Source organism: Lactuca saligna, chromosome 4 (genome assembly GCF_052625555.1).
Source record: "Lactuca saligna cultivar CGN05327 chromosome 4, ASM5262555v1, whole genome shotgun sequence".
NCBI classification, from domain to species: Eukaryota; Viridiplantae; Streptophyta; class Magnoliopsida; order Asterales; family Asteraceae; genus Lactuca; species Lactuca saligna.
This window is the reverse complement of record NC_136420.1, coordinates 144,949,036-144,975,221: the sequence shown is the minus strand read 5'-3', so window position 1 is coordinate 144,975,221 and position 26,186 is coordinate 144,949,036. Positions and strand designations below refer to the sequence as shown.

At 38.0% G+C, this 26,186-nt stretch overlaps 1 protein-coding gene across 1 annotated transcript; it reads left to right on the top strand.

Moving 5' to 3' along the window:
* Positions 1-1,782: 1,782 nt before the first annotated feature.
* On the top strand, positions 1,783-9,803 carry LOC145042911 (ABC transporter G family member 29-like). The gene is made up of 17 exons (XM_078991433.1): positions 1,783-2,241; positions 3,511-3,720; positions 3,839-4,083; positions 4,376-4,506; positions 4,655-4,745; positions 4,837-5,138; positions 5,249-5,847; positions 5,950-6,220; positions 6,338-6,491; positions 6,576-6,784; positions 6,977-7,309; positions 7,395-7,769; positions 7,859-7,992; positions 8,329-8,556; positions 8,657-8,828; positions 8,906-9,160; positions 9,353-9,803. Exons 1-17 carry the CDS (start codon positions 1,844-1,846, stop codon positions 9,623-9,625), a joined length of 4,380 nt encoding a protein of 1,459 aa, XP_078847559.1. The 5' UTR covers positions 1,783-1,843; the 3' UTR covers positions 9,626-9,803.
* The last annotated feature ends 16,383 nt before the right edge of the window (positions 9,804-26,186 follow it).

Sequence of the window (26,186 nt, the reverse complement as noted above, 5' to 3'; positions counted from 1 at the left end):
AGGATCGCCTTGTCTAACCCTGGCGATAGGGTATTCGAGAGTATGAGATCCATTCATTAGAACTGTAGCTTGAGCATAAACTCAACAACCATTGATCCATGATCTCTATTTATGACTAAATCCTATTTGTAGGTAGCTCCATTTATGACTAAATCCTATTTGTAGGTAGCTCCAATTTACCATATCCATAATGATTTCAATTACTTTCTTTAGGCGATAAGCGAGAGCTTTTGCAACTATCTTGTACATGCAACCAATGATACTGATGGACGATAGTCATTGAGAGTTATGGAGTCTCTAATTTTTGGAACTAGAGTGATAAATAAGGAATTGTAGCCGTGGGCCAAACAACTGCCGGAAGAGTTTTACAAACGTCATAATTCTAGATTTGATTACTTCCCAGTGAGAGTTAATCAACTTGAATGTGAACCCGTCAAGTCCAGGTCATGGTACCTTTTCACAACCACAATTCCTGATAGCATGTTTTATCTCTAATTCATCAAATATGGGCATCAAAACCATTATATTGATCAAAAGATAGAAATTTAAAATAAGGGATGATGAGTATGGACCTGATGGCCAATTTTCTTGAAATTTGGATCTCAAGAACTCCCGAACTTCAACTTCATATTGGAGGAACAGAGCACCACATACCATTGATCAACCGGTCGTGAATTCTATTGTGACAGAGCCTATATTAATGACACCATGAAAGAAGCTTGGAGTTTCGTCCCCATCTATAAGCCATTTGATTATTGATTTCTACTTGAGAGCAAACTTTTTTGATATGTTAAAGATCCAATATTTTAAGTTTCCTTCTCTAAGTTCTTTGATTTCCCGATCAACAAGAGTTCTATCTTCACAACTTTATCGATTTCTTCCACTCTCCTTTTGACCGTGTTTAGGAGTGCCGACTCACAATTATTTATCCTGGTTCTCCATTTTTTTAGAACATTCTTGAGATAGTTTAATTTTACCGCAATGTACATATCAGGAGAGCCAAACCCGGCAAATGATGACCATGCATTCACAAATATAGAATTGAAATCTTCCCTTAGCATCCAAGAATTAAAGAAGAGGAAGAGAGGGAGCCAAAGTCAAAGCTAGAGGAGCTCAGAATGATAGGTGAGTTAGGCGTGCTAGGCAAGTGATCCGAGTACTCTCTTGGTAAGGCCCTAACAAAAGATAGAAGGTTGAAAGGATATGGATTTGAACATTTAAGGAAGCGGTTCATCTTATTCAATTTGAGTCCGTCATCACACATATACGTGAACTTTCTTCCCCCATTCCAAGTTCATGAAGACCAGCCTTTGCAATAAAACAGTTAAAATGAGATGAGTGGCACAACAAAAAGTACCGACTATCTTTATGATAAATCTCGTCAACTTCTAACAAATTCCATCTTATCCATTACTACTCAGAAATGGTATGTTACGGACAAAATTATTATTTTTTCATAACAAGACAAATGTTATGATTTTTGCTAATTTTCTCGTTCATTATGCTTAACGCTTAGTTTAAGTAATATCCCGAAAATCTGTTCCTTGGTTGGCCTTCCATCGCTTATAAATCTATTCCTAGTTTAGACGCTCCAAAAATGTATTCTTAATTTAGTCAAAGTCCCGACAAAATGCGTTCATAATTGCCTTGTTCATAATGCTTTATTTAATTTAAGGAATAAATACGTCTTTTATAAGAAACGTTGACGCACATGCGCATATAAAATTATTATAGTTCAAATGGCTAAAGATTCCTTTAGAAATGAATTCTATAAACGGCCATTCACAGGACTTTTTTTTAGCAAGAGAAAATCTAAGGAGATCGAAAAACTCAAGGTTCAAAAATGGAGGAAGAGCCATGGAAACCGAGCTTTCGCAAGAGTGTGGCGAGAAGCATAGGCAGGAGTTTTAGTACTGCTGCCGGGAGTTGGCGGATCGAAGATGCATTTTCCGCCGGTGCAGGTGGTAGTCATGACGGCCGGACCAGTCGCCACTCCATGGAAGATGAAGAGGCTTTGCGATGGGCTGCTCTGGAGAAACTTCCTACTTACAGTCGACTACGAACCACCATCTTCAAGTCTTATATTCCGGCGGATCAACAGGAAATGCATTCTGATCAGATGTTGATGGATGTACGAGAGCTGGACCCAGTTGCTCGACAGAATTTCATCGACAAGATTTTTTCACTTCCTGAAGAAGATAACGAAAGGTTCTTGAGGAAGTTCAGGGAACGAGTTCACAAGTAAGTCTCCTTATCAGTCATCAAAAGTCAATTCACCTGTTTTCTCTTTCTTTTCTTTTGTCTTCTATAAGATCTTGTATTGTATCTACGAGTTTCGACATATAGCCTCAAATAGTTTGCTCACATAAGTAGATTTGAAACAACAAGTCATATATATGAAGTAAAAACTCCGGTTTTGATATGATTTGATACTTGAAAGGGTTTTTAATGAAAAAACGATATTGAGTAGGAATGGATATGCCCCCTAGAAGGCTAGAATTTTATTATTTAGGCTGGAATGTCCCCTTGAATTTTTGTAAATGCAAAAATTACTACTCTCCGATGGTGGGGAAAAAAGTATAAAAAGCCTTAAATATCATTTATGTAGTTTTATTGATTTATTTATTTATTTTATGCAAATCTAATCTATTTATAACTTTATCTATCATATTACAAATATCATCTATCAATGATATTAAATCATTGACCTTAAAAAAAATCATCTATACCGCTATAGTTAGGATAGTAGCCTTTGGTTTATATAATTAATATATTACTTAATATATTAAAAAGGGTAACACTCCTCTTGGGAAATGCAATTATATTGCTGTCTTACATAACCAACTTTCCAACATATTATATAATACCAACTTTCCAACATATTATATAATATATCCTATCCTCTCACTAATGTTATTAACTAAAACTTTAACTTCTTTTGCAATTTTTTTTACATCTTTTTTTATAACTCTACTTTACGAATTTGTTTTTACAAAATAGGTTTTTTTTAGAGAATTACCTTTTTTACACATTTGCTTTTATGTATATTTTTATTTAGAATTTAGATTTTTCTTTTTAAAATAAACTTTTTTTCCATTTTCTTTTAAATATTTGGTATATATGCATGTAGGTTGTGAAAACATATAAAGATTTGTTTCTTTTCAATATTCATCTTCATAAACCAATATGCGTTTTTAAGTATCATTATTTATAATCCTATTGTAAATTATATATAGTTGCTATAGACTATAGTTATTGGGGTTTTCAAGGTACGTACAATGCTACAACTATGTATGTGTTTATGGTTTTGACTGTGTGTGTTTGCATATTACTACGTATCTGTGTTTGACTTTTTCGTGTGTGGCAAAAACAGAAAGCACATTGCTGATTGCTACAATGTAGAATCGCCTTGTTTAGGTCTTAATTATTGAAATACTCAATTTCTTGAGTGTTTAAGTCTACAAATGATTACTACTAAATTAACATATTACTGTATTTGGTTAATCTCAGGGTTGGAATCTCCCTTCCAACAGTAGAAGTTCGGTTTCAAAATCTCTCAATAGAAGCCGATTGCCATGTCGGAGATAGAGCACTTCCAACTCTCACAAATGCTGCTAGAAATATCGTTGAATCCCTTCTCGCTATTGTTGGGATCAATTTCTCACAGAAAGCTAAACTACAAATTCTTAAAGATGTCTCTGGAGTTATCAAACCATCAAGGTATAATGTCACACACCAAAATCCGAAAGCACGATTAACACCATTTTGCACAATATTAATAATGTGAAATGCTAAGAGGAAATTAAGTGAATTTATGCAAGTTTTGTGTATGTTACAGGATGGCGCTTGTGTTGGGTCCACCATCATCGGGTAAGACAACGCTTTTGTTAGCTCTAGCAGGAAGACTGGATAAAAACTTAAAAGTTGATGGAGAGATAACTTACAATGGACATAAGCTCAATGAATTTGAACCACGAAGAACAGCTGGCTACATTAGTCAAAACGATATTCATGTTGGAGAAATGACTGTAAGAGAAACATTAGATTTCTCAGCAAGATGCCAAGGAGTTGGATCTCGTTTAGGTAACTTCACTTTCTTTTAGTTAGATACATATATTATGTCCCATATTTTCTTTTCAAAACAGAATGTGAGAGACTAATACACTCTCTGAAACTAGTTCGCTTTGATACCATGTTAGTTAGATATGTGAAAGTCGTAGATTTTCTCTCCAAATGAACCCTTATGAAAAGAAGGGTGAACTTCAAGTGTATATAGTCATGTGTATAGCTTAACCTAGTGTGATACTAATTAATCTTTTCAATTCTTGAAAACAAGAAGATATGATTTAATTAATAACTAAACGTTGAAATACAGAGATGCTAACGGAGCTTGCAAGAAGAGAAAAGGAAGCAGGTATCATCCCAGATTCTGAAGTCGACCTCTTCATGAAGGCAACCGCCATTGAAGGGGATGAGAGCAGTTTGATTACTTACTACACTCTAAGAGTAAGTATTATCTTTGTTATCTTAAATCTTTGCATATAGTATCCTTGAGGAGGAACAGAAACAATAGACTCCAACATATATCTAAAGACTATATCAAGTTAACGTAGGACACTAACAATATTCATATATATTAAAACCAAACAAACAGATTTTGGGCCTCGATGTATGCCGTGACACGTTTGTTGGAGATCAAATGAGACGAGGTATCTCTGGAGGACAAAAGAAGCGTGTAACCACAGGTTAATTTAATTTATTTTTATTTTTTTTATTATTTCTTTTACATTAAGTATTGTATGGATAGAATGCTGAAAGGATAAATACTGGATTCAGGTGAGATGCTTGTGGGACCCGCAAAAACTCTATTTATGGACGAGATATCAACGGGTTTAGACAGTTCCACTACCTTTCAGATAGTGAAGTGCTTGCAACAAATTGTACACCTCAACGAATCATCAATCTTAATTTCCTTACTACAACCTGCTCCAGAGACATTCGATCTATTCGATGACATCATCCTTCTATCCGAGGGTCAAATCGTGTATCAGGGCCCACGAGAAAATGTTCTTGAGTTCTTCGACACTTGTGGATTTGTATGTCCAGAGAGAAAGGGTATCGCTGACTTCTTGCAAGAGGTAAGCATTTCTACTGAATTTTCCGAATGACCTCAAACAAAATTTCTACACTGAAACGTTTCATTACAAATATTTTTAACATTTTGTATCTCGATATATGCTTGCTATAGGTTACATCTAAAAAGGATCAACAACAATACTGGGCAGATAAAGGGAAACCCTATAGATATGTACGAGTTAGTGAATTTACTGAGAAATTCAAGAGTTTCCATGTGGGGGAGAAGTTGAAAAGCGAGTTGGCAGTTCCATATGACAAAAGCAATAGCCATAAAGCTGCTCTCGTCTTCCAAAAATACTTAGTCCCCAGAATGGAGCTCCTTAAAGCCTCATGGGATAAAGAGTGGCTACTAATGAAAAGAAACTCCTTCATTTACGTTTTCAAGTCTATTCAAATCATCTTCTTATCATTTATCGCCACCACTTTGTATTTTCGGACCACAATGCACCACAGGAATGAAGTAGATGGCGCAATCTACGTAGGGGCACTTTTGAACAGTTTGCTCATAAACATGTTTAATGGGCTTGCTGATCTGTCACTTGTCATCATGAGACTTCCTGTTGTTTACAAGCAAAGGGACCTCTTGTTTCACCCTTCATGGGCTTTCACCATTCCAGCTTTCTTGCTTCGTATTCCTATATCTATGCTTGAGAGTATTATCTGGTCTGGGATTTTATACTTCGGTGTTGGCATGGCTCCAGATGCTAGCAGGTAGTTACTTTACTAATTAACTGATTTGTTTTTCGATTGCGTTTATGTTGACAATGTTTACACTCTAACTATATATACTAATGGAATGTGGTTAATTTACAGGTTCTTCAAGCATCTTTTGTTGGTGTTTTTGATCCAGAATGTGGCAGCGGGGTTGTTTAAGCTGATTGCTGGGGTTTGTAAGACGATGAACATTGCAAACACAGGAGGATCTATTGTACTTTTGCTCATATTTCTGTTGGGTGGTTTCCTCCTTCCTAAAACTCAAATTCCAAACTGGTGGGAGTGGGCGTACTGGATTTCGCCTTTGTCTTATGGTTTCAAGGCGTTTGCGATAAACGAGTTTCTTGATCCTAGGTGGACGAACATAAGGGTAAGTCGGAAATTATAAACGCAATTTGAATTTCAAAAGGGTATTTCGGGAAAAAGTTGAATTTTATAAACAATTCTGCTTTTTCTCTTATATCTCTATAATTTCAATTCTTGGCAGAGCTCAGATAATTCAACAAGCATGGGGTACGCAGTGCTAAAGAACCTTGACATCCCAACTAAAGAAAGCCATTACTGGATTGGTGCTGCTGCTCTTCTTGGTTTCACGTTTCTGTTCAATATTCTCTTTACCTTTGCTCTCATGTATTTGGAAGGTATATATGTTTTTTATGGACACCCCTGAAGTTGACTGATATTTGCACTAACTAACCTTTATGATTCTGCTATTGACTAACTAGCCCCTGGAAAGCCACAAGCAATTATCTCCAAGGAAGAAGCTGCAGCCATGAAAGGTCACGATACCAACCAAGAACTTAAATCACTTCATGCTGATGGAAATGATGTCAAACCCGATGCTAAAGCCATTGCTAAGAAGGGCATGGTGCTTCATTTTACTCCATACGCCATGTCATTTGATGACATGAACTATTTTGTCGATATGCCTAAGGTACGTTTCAATTCTTTAATCTCTCTTGCTACCATGAACAATCATATATAGTAAATGAGTTTCAGATAGTATGTAACGGAGATGTGAACGCATTTTTTTAATAGGAGATTAGGGTATTGTTGTTGTTGTTATTGTTGATAAAAAGCTTTATCTAGGAACTAAGAACTTAATGATTATTTGTTGATTAAACAGGAAATGAGAGAACAAGGGGTAACGGAAGACAGGTTGCATTTACTTAGAGATGTAACGGGTGCATTTAGGCCTGGAGTCTTAACTGCATTGATGGGAGTAAGTGGAGCTGGTAAAACTACATTGATGGACGTTTTAGCAGGAAGAAAAAACACGGGTTATATCGAAGGAGATATAAGAATATCAGGATATACAAAAAAACAAGAAACATTTGCAAGAATCTCTGGATATTGTGAACAAACTGATATCCACTCTCCCACAGTCACTGTTCATGAATCTTTGATCTACTCTGCCTTCCTCCGTCTCCCCAAAGAAGTCAGCAAGGAAGAGAAAATGGTAACAACATAAAGATACAATAAACAAGATATTATTGAGAAGCATTAGTTGTTAATTAATTTCAGTTTTTTTTTTTTCGTTTCAGACTTTTGTACTGGAAGTAATGGAGCTAGTTGAGCTAGACAAAATCAAGGATGCAATAGTGGGGCTTCCAGGAGTTAGTGGATTATCAACGGAACAAAGAAAGAGGCTTACAATTGCAGTTGAGCTTGTTGCAAATCCTTCAATTATTTTCATGGATGAACCGACTTCTGGACTTGATGCAAGAGCAGCTGCCATTGTTATGAGAGCTGTAAGAAACACAGTGGACACAGGGAGAACTGTTGTTTGCACGATTCATCAGCCTAGTATTGATATCTTTGAATCGTTTGATGAGTTGTTGTTGTTGAAAAGAGGTGGAAAAGTTATCTATGCGGGGCCATTAGGCAGGCATTCTCAAAGCATCATTGACTACTTTGAGGTATATATTGACATTCATACTTTAATTATATATAAACTATAAATTTCAAAACATTCTATATTATTAAGTTGTTTTTTTTATATAATCAGGAAGTCCCCGGGGTTCCAAAGATCACCGAAAAATACAATCCAGCAACATGGATGTTGGAAGTCAGCTCTGGTGCTGCAGAGTTGCGACTTGGCATTGATTTTGCTGACTACTACAGTGCATCACCTTTAAAACAGTATGTCTTTTATTACATTTTTAGCAATAAAACCTAATGATATAAATTGTGGGAACTGATTGGTACAAAATAATGCATAATAATTTGTGCATTAAAATATTATACAATACAACTTTATAAAACATAAATTGTTGTGTATCGAAAAAATTTATTGTATACAAATCAGTTTTCTAAATTGTGTGTTGGGAAAATGGTCTCAAGGATTCCCCAACAACCTATTTACACTCTCGATCGTGCAATAATTTCTCTTTAATATTATAGCCAATAAATCTGAATAAATTATACACATATAAAATGAGCAACGGATTGTAATTATAACATGTGTACGCATGACAGGAGGAACAAGGCTATGGTGAAGGAGTTGAGTGTGCCTCCACCAGGTGCTGTAGATCTTCACTTTGAAACACAATATGCTCAATCTATGTGGGGACAATTCACTTCTTGTTTATGGAAAATGTGGCGGAGTTATTGGCAAAATCCCGATTATAACCTTGTTCGTTTCTTCTTCACTTTGCTTTGTGCACTGTTGGTTGGAACCGTATTCTGGAAAGTCGGCAACAATAAGTGAGTTAATTGCTTCTTTTGAAATCACCATTTTGACCCTTCCTTAAATATTAAATCACCATTTTGACCATTCGTTAAATATTTTAATTTCGAATTTCAGGACGAGCAGCAATGATTTGAGCACAATTATCGGAGCCATGTACGCAGCTATATTTTTTGTTGGCATTAACAATTCACAAACAGTGCAGCCGGTTGTTGCAACAGAAAGAACAGTCTTTTATCGTGAAAGAGCTGCTGGAATGTACTCCTCATTACCATATGCCATGGCACAAGTAAGTAAAATTAATTTTCAACAAATATTATGAATTACAAAATTACAAACTTAATGACCTTTTTCTTTGAATAACAGGTTATTGTTGAGATACCATATGTATTCCTTCAAACGACATACTACACTCTCATAGTGTACACCATGGTGTCATTCGAATGGACTGCAGCTAAATTCTTTTGGCTCTTTTTCATCAACTTCTTTTCGTTCCTTTACTTCACATACTATGGAATGATGACTGTTTCCGTTACACCAAACGAGCAATTAGCAGCAATATTCGCAGCTGGTTTCTACCTACTTTTTAATATCTTTTCAGGGTTTTATATCCCACAACCGGTAAGTCCAAATCAACTCATTGTAATTAATGTTGCATGTTTACAGTTTGGATTGCTTTTCAATTTCAACACCCGATTTTTGTAGCATAAAAATAATTGTTGCTTAAAGAAAAGGTGATGAAATCGAAAAATAACTTAAGCTATATAGTGGCTTTCGTGTTATTTGACTGTTATTTAATTCTTGACATTTTAGAAAATTCCTGGATGGTGGGTGTGGTACTACTGGATCTGCCCCATGGCGTGGACTGTGTACGGATGCATTGTTTCTCAATATCATGATGTGACTAACACCATCAAGGTTCCTGGGATGGAAACCGACCCGACTCTCACATGGTATATCAAAGACTACTACGGTTTTGAGATGGACTTCATGGGTCCAGTTGCTGCGGTTTTGGTTGGTTTTTGTGTGCTCTTCGCCTTCCTCTATGCGAGCTTCCTCAGGACTTTGAACTTCCAAATGAGATAGAAACTTTGTTTTTGAGTATGTGATGTTTGTAGATTTTTTTTGGAATTTGAAGTAAAACTCGTTTTTTTTTTTTTTTTTTTCTCTCCATATTCTACTATCGTGTTTGTGAATTCTGTTGTAATTTATACATTTAAATTGTGATCTTAAACGTAATTTTATTGTTTCATCCTTATTTCAAGTATACGTGCAATATAATATAATATCGGTTAGTGTCAAGGTGACCAACTACTATATTTGTTTTTCTTAATTAGCCACTATAACCTTATTTTAGAGGGAAAATGATTTAAAAGCCCAACGAAATTTTCAAACCGTTCAAAAAACCCCAATCATGTTTTGTCTGTTCAAAAAAATTCAACGAACTTAACATTTTGTCTAAAAAGCCCAATTAAGTTACACTTTCCTTAAAGTCAAATAAGAGAAACAAATGATATGGCTTATTACCGTATCGATAAAATGACTTGTTACACCAACGTAGTTTCCAAAACGTTTAAAAAACTCCAATCATGTTTTGACTGTTCAAAAAAAAACCCAACGAACTTAAACAAAACAAAATTGGAATTTTCTGAACGGTTTAGAACTTTGTTGGACTTTTTAGAAAAAATGTTAAGTTCGTTGGGTTTTTTTGAACAAACAAAACATGATTGACGTTTTTTGAATGGTTTGAAAATTTCGTTGGGCTTTTAAGTCATTTTTCCCTTATTTTACACCATATCATGTCCTTGAATCTACAAATTCTGTTAACATTCTACCAATATGACCGCTTATTACTCTGCTTCAGTAGTAGATAGCAATACCGCATGTTGTCTCTTACTACACCAAGAAACTACTTCAGACCCAAGCATAAAAGCATACCATGTTGTTGATCGACAAGTATCTTCATCTTCCGCATAGTCAGCATCACAAGCATCACAATAACCAGATACTTTTCTTAAACATGATACCACATTCAAGAGTATTCTTAACATACCTTAAAATTCTACGGACTGCATCCATATGTTGTGTCTTGGGATTTTGCATGTATCACTCATTACACCAACTCGAAAGAAAGATCTAGTCGTGTTAAGGTCTGGTAGATAAGACTTCCTACAGTCCTCCGATATATGGTAACTTCTCACCACAAATAAAATTATATTTAGTAGTACAAAGTTTTAGTGTAATATTCTTATTTATTGGCACAAAACTTTAGCGGCATACTTTTTTTTGTGCCACTATGTAATATTTTTAGTGGCACATGTTCTTTTGTGACACTATATCCATCTCAATTTCCACATTGCCGCTAAACCAAAAAGGAGTTGTGTTTATTTACATTTTCAAGTTTATTTCCCTCTAATCTCGAAATTTGTTACCTAGTTCCACCCAACACAAAAATCCTTACCATCGTTTTCCCCTAAACACTTTATGAATGTAAGGAGAAACATGGAACTCCGGTTTGCAAGGAGAAACTTTGAGTTCGAGTTCTTACGCTTCAATTAACACCACAACTCCTTCGTTCTAACCCTAGATGTAATAATGGATTTTGATCATCAAAGCATCGAATGGAATCAGAGCAGAAGAACCGGTGGAATCTAGAAGAACCAGCGACAGAAGATGAGGATCACTCTTTCTAATATGCTCCATCTGTCCCATAATTATTGTTTACTTTTGACTTTTGAAGTTTTTATTCATGAACTTTGGACTTAAATATTTTTATTTATGTTATGTATTACTTGATGAAACTTATAATAATGAAAAGACATTTAAAATACAACTCATTCATATATTTTACATTAAGTATTATATATAAAAACAAAAATATTTAAGGTCAAAGTTGAAGAATAAAGATTTTAAAAGTCGAAAGTGGACAACAAATATGGGAGGTAGGTAGTACATGTGTCAACACCACCATCACCATCTGCCTTAAACCTTTTATCTCTAAAATTTAGTCCTCCTCAAATATATACAATTCTTTAAATAACAAGTTCTAGTATGAGGTTTGGTCATCTTTTCTAAGTTGGGATAAAGTCCGACCACCAAATGTTTGATGAAATGACTAAGTCACTAATAATTTATGATTTCACAACTAAATTTTGTATCAATTTACTAGATGGTTTCTATTTTCTTTCAAAATATTTGTTATCCCAATGCAATAGATATTCGTTCTTTTGGTTCATGTATATTTGGTCATGTTTAGAGTAAGACAATGTAAGACAAAAAGATGTTTAGTATTGCTATTTTATTTTTCTTACTAGATTGTTGCTATTGTAGTTTACAATACTTCTGACATAGGTTGTGGGTGAGAAACTGTTCTATATTCTTTTGGATTTTAGTAATAATAGTTTGCATTTAATTTTTGATTTAGATAGTGGTATGTTCTTATCTAAATTAGTTAGCCCTTCTATTATGTGATTCCCAGTTCCTTGATTTTCATAAAACAAATTTAATCCAATAATGTCACATGCTTAGATTGTTTAGTCTCACAACATTTTGCAATTATAGGAGAGTAGATGTTTAAATAAAGAAGAGTGTAGATATGAAGAAAGGGTTTTGAAAAAAAAGATATTTTTCAAAAGTTAATTACTTTTTTATGTTTTATGATCTATAATATCCATTTGACAAGTCAATTTTATTAAATTAAAGAAACAAAATTCGTATTATCGACGAAAGGAGGAGGGTGCTACTTCTATAGGCTCGAAATGAGTCAGTTCTCTCTCTCCCTCTCTCTCTCTCTCTCTCTCTCTATTTCCCCCCTCTCTCTTTCTCTTTGTTTGTCTGTTTATGCATCGATTGTAGTTTGGAATTAAGAGAAAACTCCTTGTCTCACGACTTTGCTTCCACTTCATGATCAAATATTACATATTCTTATCTACATGAAGAAGGTAATTAAATAAAATCCATGGACTTTCCTATACAAATATGCACCATATTCTTATCTACATGATCTACATTTTCTAGTATAAGAGGTAGGAGTTTTATTTATAACTTTGCAAAAGATGTTTTTTTTATCTGAAGCAGATTATGTTGTCTAAAGTAGACATCAATTCATCACATGAAAGTCTTTTTTGAAACTATTTCTTTGTTTAACTTTGTGATAGCAGTTAAAGTAAAAAATGGAACATGTTACTAAACTAAAATTTTATTTCAAGGAATATGAACTAGTCATTGATAATCTCCACCATCATTTTCAACAAATGCGTAATCTTTGAACACTCGACAAGGTGAATCCCCGAGAACTCAGGAAAACCACCATGGTAAAAATAGTCATTCCCTTCTTAACTATGATATAAACACAGAGAATAATGCAATTACTGAAAAAATCCATTTCTGAAGAAGATGATTTCTCAAAACCATTTAATCCACTATTAGTAGCTTTGGTAACATCGTATAAAATAAAGTCAGAGTCAAGAGTCAGAATCAACTAATGTGACAGAATAATACATTGGCACTTCAATGACTAATGTAGAAAAAGCAAGATTTGTCTTAAATTCATGTATTTTTCTTTTTGGCTAAATTATAGAAATGGTTTTTAGTTTTATATTTTTAAAGTTATATTTTACTTTTGGGTTAAATTACAGAAATGATTCATAGTATAATATTTCTTAAAAAAATTGATGTGATTTATTGTGTTTAATTTATATGCAAATGTTCATAGTTGGATAAACAAGAGGAGCAACTATGCAAAGTTCACATTCATGTTAACTTTCTCATGTTTTTCCCAAAAAAGAATTTAGTTTGATAGTTTAATGTTTTGAGCAATTACTAGCACTATGTTTAGAATTATTAAGCCTTTTGGAAGATATTTTTATTTTAAATATTGACAAAATTGTTATAAGACAAGTTAAGTTTTAATTTAAGTAATGATTTATTATTTTGCATTTATTATCTTAATTGTTTTTATTACTATTTTGTATTCAATTTAAATGATGTGGTAAAAACATTGTTGTTAAATGCATAAAAATTACTTTTATTTTAGCGATTATATAGTAGCATAAAAATTGTCATAAAAACCAAAAATGTTATCGTGGCATAAAAAAAGTGTCACCAAAACCCAATAGGGTTGTAGCAACATCACCTAAAAGTGCTACTAAAAGCCTTTAGTGGTAGAACTTCTAGTGGTACTGATTGCCAAATGGGTCTTTTTGGGCACTTTTTTGGTTTTCAGTGACACTTTTTCTGTGTTACTAAATGTCATTTTATTTGTTGTGTCTAGATCTTTTCCTTTATGTTCACACATTTTAACATTCATTTCCATTGTTGTAGAGATTGGTTTGCAATGAAGCATCCCAAACTTATTTAGCAAATATGTCGAATATTTTCGTTAGTCTAAAATGATGCCATCTTCGGTATGGTTCAACTCTAATCCTAAGAAGTGCATGTGTTGCCTGAGATCTTTCATCTGAAAGTGAACACTTAAATTCTTTTTGATCTAGCCAAGTCCTTCTTCACAATTATTTGTGTATTGGATGAGATATTTCCCATCAATTGAGATAATTGCATTAACAATGGTTAAATACAATATCTAAGGGCCACATGTGAAGAGAACTAATGGGCTAAATACATAAAAATGTTACTGGTTTTTTAGGTATATTTTTGTAACATCCCATGTCAAGGTAATTTCAATTTTAACCCAATGTTTGATTAAAGTTGCATTTTTAGCCCTTGGGATTGGAAAGGATTGTAAATCGCCTATAGTGGCAATATAGTAATTTCACCCAGGTGTAGTACGTTGAGCGAAGATTATGTACACTAGGCATACTAGGGCGCGCCCTAGTACGTTGGATGTACACCTCATACGCGGGGCGTACGTGAACAAATAGCCTCATATCTCAATTCTTCTTCAACCTCCCTCTGTGAGAAACGACCCCAAACAAACCCTAAGCGAAAGAGTGCATTTTGGAGCCCTTTGGAGTGTTTAGAAGTGTTCTTGAAGAAGAAGAGAATGGTGAGAAGAGCTTAGAGTTTGGGAAGCATCATGGAATCGGGATTTTCTTCTTGCTAGCAACCTCCAGGAGATATAAAGTTTGCATACTGATCACTCAATCTTGTAGATCTAGAAATTTCATCCTTTAAGACACGTTTTGTCCCAAAAATGGTGATTCTTGAGCATAGCATCATATTTACCCAATAAGTCATCCTTTCAGACCTTATGAGGGGTCTTGAGTCATAAAAATGTAGTCTTTAGGGTTAGTTTCACTCCATGCAAGCTATAAAGGTCTTAATTGTAACTACCGGTTCCTGGTACGTATTTTAAATAAAATTTATTCACTTTTACAAGATAACTCGATGAGTTGGAGACCCCAACTCGTCGCGTAGGAATTATTTTTAAGACGCGGGTTAAGAGACCTACTCAACGAGTTAGGAGCTCCAACTCGACGAGTAGGGCTGGCTAAGTGAAACCCTAATTTCAGGCTTCTACACCCTATTCAAACACATTAATACCTAAAGGCTGGCCTCATTTACAACCTCCATGTCCCAAAACCCTAGCCACGAAATCCTAGATCCTTGTGTGAGCTTGTGAGACCTTTTTGAGAGAAAACTTGTGCTTTTGAATCTTGTGGAAGAAGAGGAAGCTAGAGGACTCAAGAAAAAGATAGTAGATCTAGAAATCAAACTCCATTTCTGGTTTAATAAAGTTAAAAAGCTCCTAACTTGTCCATTGTGTGCTTAGATCTCTTCATCTCCACTTTTATTGAGTTTTCGGTCCAAGTAGCTTGGTTCTTGGGAAATGGACGACCCAAGTGAGTTACCTTTCAAATATGGGGTCTAGAAGGGGTTCCATGGCATAAAGGTACAAACTTTATGGACATGGAGGCCCCATGCAAGCTTTAAGGTATCATTTTGGCCTTTTAATCCCCAAAACGCCATTCATCAAGGGAAAGTCTGAGACTTTACGTGTTTATTTGGTGTCTAGGGCCTAGATCTCAGTTTTCATGCTTTGGTTTGGAGTATTATGGCTTTTGGAACAAGATCTATGTCTTAAAGGATTAGGATTTGAGCTAAACCAATTAAAGGAAGCTATTAACGGGTAAAGTTGGAAACTTTACCTTAAAAGGACCTTTTTCAGTGTGTAGAAGAAGGATGGAGTCCAGATCTGAATGATAGGAGCTTAATCTATTAAGATGTCCCAACAGACTGAAGAACTCGTCGAGTGCATAGAGGAACTCGATGAGTTGGGATGAAATGTCCCGATTATGTAAAAGGAAAAACTCGACGAGTTTAAAGATGACTCGTAGAGTAGAATGGGAAAGTCCTGATACCATGGATATGAGGAGCTCATCGAGTTATGACAGAACTAGATGAGTTGGATCACGAGTGTAAGTTTTATGAACCATGGAACTCAACGAGTTGATGGACCAACTCGGCGAGTTGAGTTAACCAGATGATGACTTTGACCAGATGTTGACTTTGACCAGGGTTTTGACTTTGACTTTGTCTTTGACAAACTTGATCCTTAAGGGGTTATAAGTATAAAAAGGGTAACTAAAGAAAATGTTTATGTATAGGAGTCTGAGAGGGATCAGTTTTTGAGCAGGATCCTTTGCAGTTATTTCCCAGCTATCATGGTGAGTTACCTTCCAATAGAAGTGGGTCGAAGGCACCAATGTCAGCCCACTAGTAGCTGATTATAGTTGAAATAAATATATTTTTGATAATTCTTTGGTATGCCACTAGTTGTTATGTTATATGTGCTAGTATGCTATGAGATTATGTGATAGTGCTAAGAGGGGTAGGATAGTCCCCGGTTACCGGTTAAAAGGGACCGAACGGGTAGGCCAGCACCCTGATATGCTGGGCAGTATGAGATTTATGTGTTTATGTGCTAGGAGATTACATGATTGAGGTAGGGGTGAAATAGTCCCCGTTACCGGTCAAAAGGACCGAAGGGGTAGGCCGACACCATGATATTCTAGGCAAGTTATCGGTCGACTGGACCGAAGGGGTAGGCCAGAACCCTGATATGCTAGGCTAGTTATTGGTTGACAGGATCGAAGGGGTAGACCAGCAACCTGATATGCTAGGAAAGTTATCGGTTGAAAGAGACCGAAAGGGTAGGCTAGTACCCGAATATATTAGACAATATGTTTATTGTATGTTATGAGGTATGATGGGGGAAATCAGTAAGCTTTGTGCTTATGGTTTTCAGTTTTTTCTTCTAGTCCTTCTTCTTCAAAGGGAAAGGTGCCGACATGATAGCAGCGCATCACACCACGATTTTCTGCACTATGATGTTATCCGGATCTTGTACTCTGATATTATTATGTTATGACTTGTTTTGAGATATATGACTTATGGATTTTTATGATATAGGATAACTTCATGATGTTTTAAAAAATCTGTTTTATGATTTATTTAAATTAAAAATGAAATTTTTGGTCTTGAATTTTAGGATGCTACAAGTTGGTATCAGAGCCTTGGTTTGAGGGATTCAGACACACCTTCGGAGGTGTCTGGACTCAAATCGAGGGTTTGAAGGATTTTTACAAGAAAATAGTTTTTCTAAATATTAAAATAAAGAGTTTTGAGAAAGAACAAGGTGTGTGATGCATGCAAACGGTCGAGCTCAAGTAAGTTTTCCCCAAGATACTTATACATGTTGCTATGATATGTGATATGATTATGAGAACTACATGCTAGATTAGGGCTAAGGATCTAGGAAGGATGCCTTATTTGACTATTATATGAGAACCGCATGCTAGATTAAGGCTAAGGATTTAGGAAGATGCCTTATGTGTCGGTTGTATGTGCTTATCGAACTGTATGATAATAATGACTAGTTAGTGATATGATAGTCTGGATAGGATATGCTAGGTTTGGGTTACTCAATTCCCAAGTGTTGCTTGCTTTGTGGTTTAGGAATCCTAGTTATCTTTAAATAATTAATAAAAAAATATGTTAAGTTACATATTATGACGACTAAATAATTTCAGAAGGTTAGGTCTAGCCCTATTTTGCAGCTCTTGTTTGTTTCCAACCATTATAGGGCAGGGTCTTTCATTCGAAGAATTATCTGGTCTTAGTAATATGTAATAATATTCGTGAGCTAGTTAGGGGAGATAGTAGGGACTTCTTATGCAACTGATGGAGGAGAGTGGGTCAGAGATTACCTTAGGATAAGACTAGGATGAGATTAGCACTATGAGCAGTAGTAGTGAAAGGGACTTGGTAAGTCAAGGAAATCCTTGAGGAAAGTATGACTAGATGTGGAAGGTAGTATAGACCCCTACTACTGAAAACCTAGGATCCGTACTCGAGTCAAGGAGGGTTAAGATAGAACCAGGAAACTTGTAGAGTGTGTGACCTCTCGAGAATATGTATGGCCCTGAAGATTATGTGATTTGTTGTAGAATGGTGGTGACACATCACAGAGCAGGATGTTCAGGGTCTGGATTAGGTTCAGGTTCAGGTTTGGGTGCGGGTTTGGACTCGGTTAACGATGGATTATGCGAGTTCATTGCGTTTAATATTATGAGAGGCATCCTTACGGTGACCCTGGTGATTTTTTAGGTCGATCAAGGAAGGGATCATTAAGCTGATGAAGGGTCTCCTCAGGGTATTCCGGAGTGACATGACATTTAGCTAGACAGGGATGTGCACACTCTCCTTCAAGGAATTTTAGGGATGTGGTGCACTGGACTTTCATAGGGTGAAGGACCCCATCCTGGCCAAGAGATGGATGGCAGACATTGAGTCTGCAATGTTGATGAGCTTCTACCCTAAGGGGATAAAGTTCTGGTATGTTGCAGGATGTTTGAGAGACAAAGCTAGTGACTGGTGGGAGGCAGTCAGTGATGCGTTGGGAGCCTTGGCCATTGAGGCTATGACTTGTTCGGACTTTGTGACCAGGTTTAGGGTTGAGTTTGTGCTAGTTGTGGACATTCAGCAGTTGGCGAGGGAGTTTCTTGATATGAGGCAAACGATTGAGTCGGTGGCGGAGATTACCGCCACGTTCAGGGAGAGGGCCTGACTGGTGCCTCAACGTGCAATTGATGAATAGATAAGGAAGACCCGATACTATGATATGCTGAGAGCTGACATCCGGAAACATGTCAGCTACTCAGCATTCCCGAATTTTAAGGATATGATAGCTAGAGAGAGAGAGAGAGAGAGAGAGAGAGATATTGATATAGAGCACATCTGGAAGAGGAAGGTGGAGGCTGGGCAAGTGACTAGAGTTTCAAGGAAGAAAACCAAGGGATCATACTCTAGGTCGAAGGGCCAACAGGGCCAGAGCCACTGTAAGAAATGCGACAAGACTCATGAGGGAGTTTGTAGATTGGGGTCTTCCGGCTATAATAAGTGTGGAAAGCTTGAGCAATTTGGTAGTCATTGTACTGCCTTTACCCCCAACTTTCAGACATTATACATGATTTGCTTTCATTCCAATAAGAAGGGCCATAAAAAGGCCAACTGCCCAAGATTAACATCGGGAGCGCTAGTGGCGTCGCTAGCTCCAGTGACCCCACAGATCACAGATGGCTGACAGGGTAAGTCAGATGCTCCATTGATGAGGAGCCGAGCCTTCCATCTGAACGCCGAAGATGCAAATGCTGCACCCGATGTGATGATGAGTATGTTTTCTTTTCCATAAGTCTTATTACATGTCGGTTATGATATTTATGTTCTTTGCTTTATGGGTTTTGTTTAGGATCATTCCATGTGAACGGTATCTACGTACATGTGTTATTTGACTTAGGGGATACCTGATTATTTGTATCGCTTGCAGTCGACAAGAACTTTGTTGTGCCTTCAGGCATGTTGGATTGCACTTTAGAGGTTGATATTGCTGACGACCGATCCGTCCATGCATTGGAGATCTATAGAGATTGTTTTTTGAGGATGTATGAACAGCATTACCTCATGGACATGGTTCCCATTCCTTTGCATTGAAACAAGTTTATCATAGGCATGGATTGGTTGAGCTATAATGGGGCAACGATCGATTGCACGAAACAGTTAGTACTTGTCAGGACCCTAAGTGGGAGAGACTCGGTGATTCAGGCTGAAAGGACACATTGTGGACTAGCGTTGTGCTTAGCAGTGAGGCCTAGATGCTACCCTCAGCAAGGTTGTACAAGGTATGTCACCTAGATTATGGATACCCGGTAGGTAGGTAAGGGGACCGCTAGTGATGAGCCAGTTGTGCGGGAGTACCAGAATGTTTTCCTGGAGGATTTTCCTGGGATACCTCCAGAGACATAGGTGGAGTTCAAGATCGACGTAGTTCCTGGTGTGGCTTGGGTAGCCAAGGCACAATATCGGTGGCTCCTCCGGAGATGTAGGAGTTTTCTATACAGCTGCAGGAGCTGTATAGAAAACTCCTGGGATACCTCCAGAGACATAGGTGGAGTTCAAGATTGACGTAGTTCCTGGTGTGGCTTGGATAGCCAAGGCACAATATCGGTGGCTCCTCCGGAGATGTAGGAGTTTTCTATACAGCTGCAGGAGCTGTTAGACAAGGGATTTATCAGGCCGCGTAGTTCGTCCTGCGGAACTCCGATCCTGTTTGTGAAGAAGAAGGATGGGTCACATCAGATGTGTATATATAATTAGGAGCTGAACAACGTAATGGTGAAGAACCGTTACCCACTCATGAGGATTGATGATCTCTTCGACCAGCTACAGGGGACATCTTGGTTTTCGAAGATAGATTTGCATTCAAACTACCATTAGATGAGGGTCAGAGATGAGGATGTATAGAAGACTGCCTTCCGGACACGCTATAGCCACTACGAGTTCATGGTGATGCCCTTTGGGCACACAAATGCTCTTGTCGCGTTCATTGACCTCATCAACCGTATATGCAAATCGATGCTGGATCGGTCTTTGATAGTCTTTATTGTTGACATGTTGGTTTATTCCAAGATGCAGGATCAGCACGAGGAGTACCTTTGGGAGGTGTTGGATACCCTGAGGAGGGAGAGTTTGTATGAAAAGTTCTCCAAGTGTGAGTTTTGGTTGTACGATGTGCAATTTTTGTGGCACCTTGTCAACCAAAACAATATTTTGGTCGACTCAGCCAAGGTGGAGGCCTTGATGATATGGGAGGTTCAAAAGTCTCTATCTGAGATTCAAAGTTTCCTTGGTTTAACAGGCTATTACTGGAGATTCATCTAGGACTTCTCCAAGATAGCGGAACCACTATCCCGACAGACGAAGAAGGTCACTGTATTTCGTTGGGGGCCTAGGCAGTATGCATCGTTCGAGACTTTGAGGTAGAGGTTATGCGAGGCACCGATCTTAGCCCTGCCATAGGGCGTTGAGGAGTTTATAGTGTACTGTGATGCATCCATCACAGGCTTGGGCGCAGTATTGATGCAGAGGGGGCATGTCATCCCTTACGCCTCACAAGGCGAACTACCCGACACATGATCTGGAGTTGGGGGTGGCTATATTCGCCCTCAAGATTTAGTGGAATTACCTTTATGGGGTTCATTGTACCATTTATACGAACTACAAGAGCTTGAGGTACCTCATGGATCAGTCGAATTTGAACATGAGGCAGTGTCAGTGGTTAGATGTGGTAAAGGATTACGACTGTGGGATCCTTTACCACCCGCGGAAGGCCAATGTCATGGCCAATGAAATTAGCCGCAAGGCAGCCCCAATCAAAGTCATCTGCTTGAGGATGACAGTGGTGAATTCACTTTTCGAGTAGATCCAAGTGGCAGGGTTTGAGGGAATGAAGGAGGAGCATCAGAAACGTGAGCGGATCGTAGGCCAGGTGGCCTCATATAATTTTGACACTCATGGGCTGCTGACCGTGCATCGAAGGGTCTAGGTTCCTTATTGGGGTGTGATACACCAGGTACTAATGGATGAGGTCCACAAGTCGAGGTTTTCTATTCATCAAGGGGCGACGAAGATGTATCGGGATATTCCCCCTGATTATTGGTGGCCTGCATGCAACGGGACATAGCTTGGTACGTGGAGCGGTGCTTGAGCTCGAGGAAGGTCAAGGTCGAGCACCTGAGGCCTCACGACAAGACATAGCCGTTGGATATCCCTGTGTGGAAATGGGAGGATATTACTATGGATTTTATCACGAAGATTCCCTGGATCGCACGTGGAGTGGATTCGATTTGGGTCGTCATGGATCGATTGACCAAGAGTGCCTATTTCATTTCGATCCAGGAGAGCATTTCAGCCAAGAAGTTTCCCGCCATTTCCATCAGGGAGGGAGTAGCTCGACGTGGGGTGCCGGTTTCATTGATTTCAGACCGAGATGTACGGTTTACTTCCAGATTCTGGAAGAAATTCATGACGAGTTGGGCACTCGTCTGCACTTCAGTATGGATTTTCACCCGCTGACGGATGGTAAGAGTGAGTGGACCATCCAGACTCTAGAGGATATGTTGCGGGGTGTGTCTTAGACTACAGTGGTAGCTGGGATACATATCTTCCCTTGGTAGAGTTTTCTTACAATAATTGCTACCACACCAGCATCGACCGTCCTCCCTTCGAGATGTTATATGGGAGGATGTGCAGAACGCCGAGATGTTGGGGTGAGGTTGGATAGAGGGTCATGGGGAGTACCATACTGGTACTCAAGATGACTGAGATGATCCAACAGGTCCAGAGCAGGCTTCAGATTGGCTGAGAGTCAGCAGAAAAGTTAGACCGACAAGCGCCGTTCAGACCTGGAGTTTAAGGTAAGAGATATGATACTCCTAAAGGTGTCACATTTAAAAGGTGTCACCCGGTTTAGGAAGCGGAGCAAGTTGGGCCCCAGGTAAATTGGTTCGTTCAGGGTTATAGTTCGGGTGGGAAAGGTAACGTACAGGATGGATCTGCCAGTCAAGCTTAGTCAGATCCACAACACCTTTCATGTCTCCTAGTTGCATAAGTTCTTGGTAGATGACTCCGCAGTGGTGCCTGTAAAGGATATTCAGGTGGACGACAGCCTTAACTAAATCGAGCGACCGGTAACCATCATTGACAGAAAGACAAAGTATATGAGGAACACGAGGGTTGAGTTAGTGAAGGTGTACTGGCAGCACCGCAACAGATCGGAATGGACTTGGTAGCAGGAGGACGAGATAAGGGAGCACTACCCAGAAGTATTTCTAAACGCAACATATTTCGAGAACGAAGTCTAAAATAAGTAGGGGAGATTTGTAACTCCGGTTCCTAGTATGTATTTGAAACAAAATTTATTCCCTTTTATAAGAAAACTCAACGAGTTGGGAATTATTTTTTGGACACGGGTTAAGAGACCTACTCGACGAGTTAGGAGTCCTAACTCGACGAGTAGGCTGGTTGAGTGAAACCCTAATTTTAGGGTTTTGCACCCTATTTAATCACATTAATACCTAAAAGTTGGCCTCATTTACAACCTCTAAGTCCTAAAACCCTATCCATGAAATCCTAGATCCTTGCGTGAGCTTGTGAGACCTTGTTGAGAGAAAAGTTGCGCTTTTGAAGGTTGTGGAGGAAGATGAAGCTAGATGACTCCAGCAGAAGAGAGTAGATCCAGAAGTTAAGCTCCATTTCTGGTTCAATAAAGGTAAAAAACTGCTAACTTGTCCAATGTGTGCTTAGATCTCTTCATCTCCACTTTTATTGAGTTTTCGGTCCAAGTAGCTTAGTCCTTGGGAAATAGATGTCCCAAGTGATTTACCTTTCAGATCTGGAGTCTTGAAGGGGTTTTATGGCATAAAGGTGCAAAATTTATGGACATGGAATCCCCATGCAATCTTTAAGGTATCATTTTGGCCTTTTAATCCCCAAAAGGCCATGCATGGAGGGAAAGTCTGAGACTTTACGTGTTCATTTGGTGTATAGGGCCTAGATCTCAGTTTTCATGCTTTGGATTGGAGTATTATGGATTTTGGACCAAGATCTATGTCTTGAATTGTAACACCATAAATTTTCAAACAAAATTTTCAATTTTAAATTGCCAACATCACATATAATAATTCCCAAAATCTCAAGTGTTGATGTCATAATATATTTGAAATTTTTTTTTCAAAAGTAGTTATGAAAATCCAGGATCCACATTCATGACTCTTTTTTCCTGGGTGTGTACAATCAAGCTGCTGCCTTCTCACCATCCTGATAAGAAGCTAAAACACATAACACATAACATGGTAAGCACGAAGCTTAGTGAGATCCCCAAAATACCACAAACAACAATTTGCCACTCGAGTCTATACTTTGTACGACCCTATGTTGAAGGTGTCTCAATGGGACCCTCCAGTCCCATAGCTCATTGGACCCTCTGGTCCGGTCTAGCTCGTTGGACACTCCAGTCCATTCTGGTTGAGGTCCCTCTGGACTCATAAATCATTGGACCCTCCGGTCCGGTCAAAATAGCACATAACATATATAATCAGAAAACACATAATCTCAAGAAAACACGTATGACCTTCTGGTCCACACACAGATACCACCCTAGGTAATTCATAGTGAGAAGACCCACCTCGAATGATGAATAGCCCCTATAAATGCTGCTGCTACGTACCGACCTCTAACTCTATGCAAAATCCACAATTATCCTAATTAGGAACTAATTCCCAACTCTCGCTCATTAGTTCTAAAGGTAGTTCACTAACCAGCCCATTAATGACCTAGAACCCATTGGACCACCAAGGCCCAATAATAAATGGGATCTCCTGATGCCCAAGTATCTCACATCTAATGGCAAGCCCAACTCAAGGCCCCAAAGCACACACACACACACACACACACATATATATATATATATATATATATATATATATATATATATATATATATATATATATATATATAATCCTCTAATTCCAAAACTCTATTGTAACAAGTCCAAACTGCGAGACCAACACTCAAGGCCCAAAATGAGACTAATCCCAAAAGTCCACAGTGATGTTACGCAGGCGTACCTCTCTTGGTATGCTCAACGTACTCACAAATCCATATTGACCATCGGGGACACTAGGGTAGTACGCGGGGCGTACATGAATTATGCTCAACGTACTCCCCGGATTCACTCTTTCTACTCATTTGGTCTTAAACAATTAAGAAATTATGTCAATCCCCAGATCTGGCTCCCTAATAGCACTTACTCCATAAACTCAGTCACTTTAAGGTTTTGCTTGGCTGGAAAGGTCACAAACACCCAAAACACTCACTTCCTTATTTCAAAAACCTCCTATCTCATGCATGGCTTGATTCCAACATCCAAGATTAGATTTTTATGGCATAACACCACTACATATACTCAAAGGGACATATATTATGCTATAGAGCTCAACAACTCATAAGGCTTCAAGCTTTGGGACCAAAAACTATAAAATTGGCCAAAAACAAAAAAATAGCACAATAATAAACAAGTTCAAAACTTGATACCTCTGGAAGATGCAACAACAAGAGAAGAACATAGATCCAAAAACTGGGTGCTCAAGCTATCCTCTTTCAAAGCTCCTTCTTCTTCAAAAGCCAAACATGAAATGTGATCACCCCACTAGATCCACATGAGAAAGCCACCAAGATTCAAACTTAATGCTTTCTGGAGCTAGATCAACATTATTAGGGCTTGGATCCACAAGCTTGAAGCAAAGCAATGCTTCCTCAAGGAACTCCTTCTTCCACAATATGTACCAAAAGCTCATAAAATCACCAAAATGCTCAAGAATCACTCAAATGGAGGCTTAGGGTCGATTTCTAGGGTTTAGAGGGATGGAGGTTGAAGATATTAGAGTTAGGTTATGTGATAAGGAGATTAAATAGGGTCCAAGACTCTAAAATAGCATTCAAGTATATTTGGCATACGCCCAACGTTCATCTGGTACACCCAGCATACTCTAATGAACATTCGCGACCATTCTTAGTCAATACACCCAGTGTACTCCAAAATTACGCCCAACGTACACTTTGTGTATGCGAAGCGTAATCAGCTAAGCCTGCAAACCTCAAAACTTTTGAAAGCTATAACTTCTTTGTTATAAATCTGTTTCCGACGATCCTTATATCCACGAAAAGGTAATGAGAAGACCTACATTTCTATCAAGTTTATTACTCCTAAAGCCCACTCAAACTCAAATCCAAAATTTATGAAAAGCCTGCACCTGGTCCTTTAACAATACATTTGGGATCTAAAGCACAAACCGAACTCTTTTATCATACAACCCACCTTACCCATACCCCAAAAAGGCCTAAACCTTTCTCGTTCAAATACTCAAAACCTTCTCATACTCCGATTAAGGCTCACAGGCCTTAAATCATGAAACAATCTGGAGCAGGATGTTACAATTCTCCCCTACTTAAATTAGATTTCGCCCTCGAAATCGTTCCCTTTGTTCGCATAGATCAAAACATACAACCCGCGAAGCACAACTGGAAAATCTCTTAACATTCTACAATCCTTCACCCAAGACATCCGAAACCAAATAGAAATTCCCAAACCGAAGAAGGACGGAACCCTTTTTCCGTGAAGGTACCTGCTCTAACTCTCCAGAACTGGAAACAATAGTGGTCTATCTACCCGACAGACCACCCATGCAGAATATCAACCTGATAAACGCTCATCGAATAACAAACTTGGATATAACACTCCGAACTCTGAGTACCATGATAGCTCTCGACCCAACGGTTGAGTCTCCAAGGG

Excerpts from the sequence above, each read along its gene's own strand:
- LOC145042911 (XM_078991433.1), top strand. The coding sequence starts at position 1,844 with ATGGAGGAAGAGCCATGGAAACCGAGCTTTCGCAAGAGTGTGGCGAGA. Across the intron at positions 4,084-4,375 it reads AGGAGTTGGATCTCGTTTAG|AGATGCTAACGGAGCTTGCA; the intron begins GTAACTTCACTT and ends GTTGAAATACAG. Across the intron at positions 8,829-8,905 it reads TACCATATGCCATGGCACAA|GTTATTGTTGAGATACCATA; the intron begins GTAAGTAAAATT and ends TTTGAATAACAG.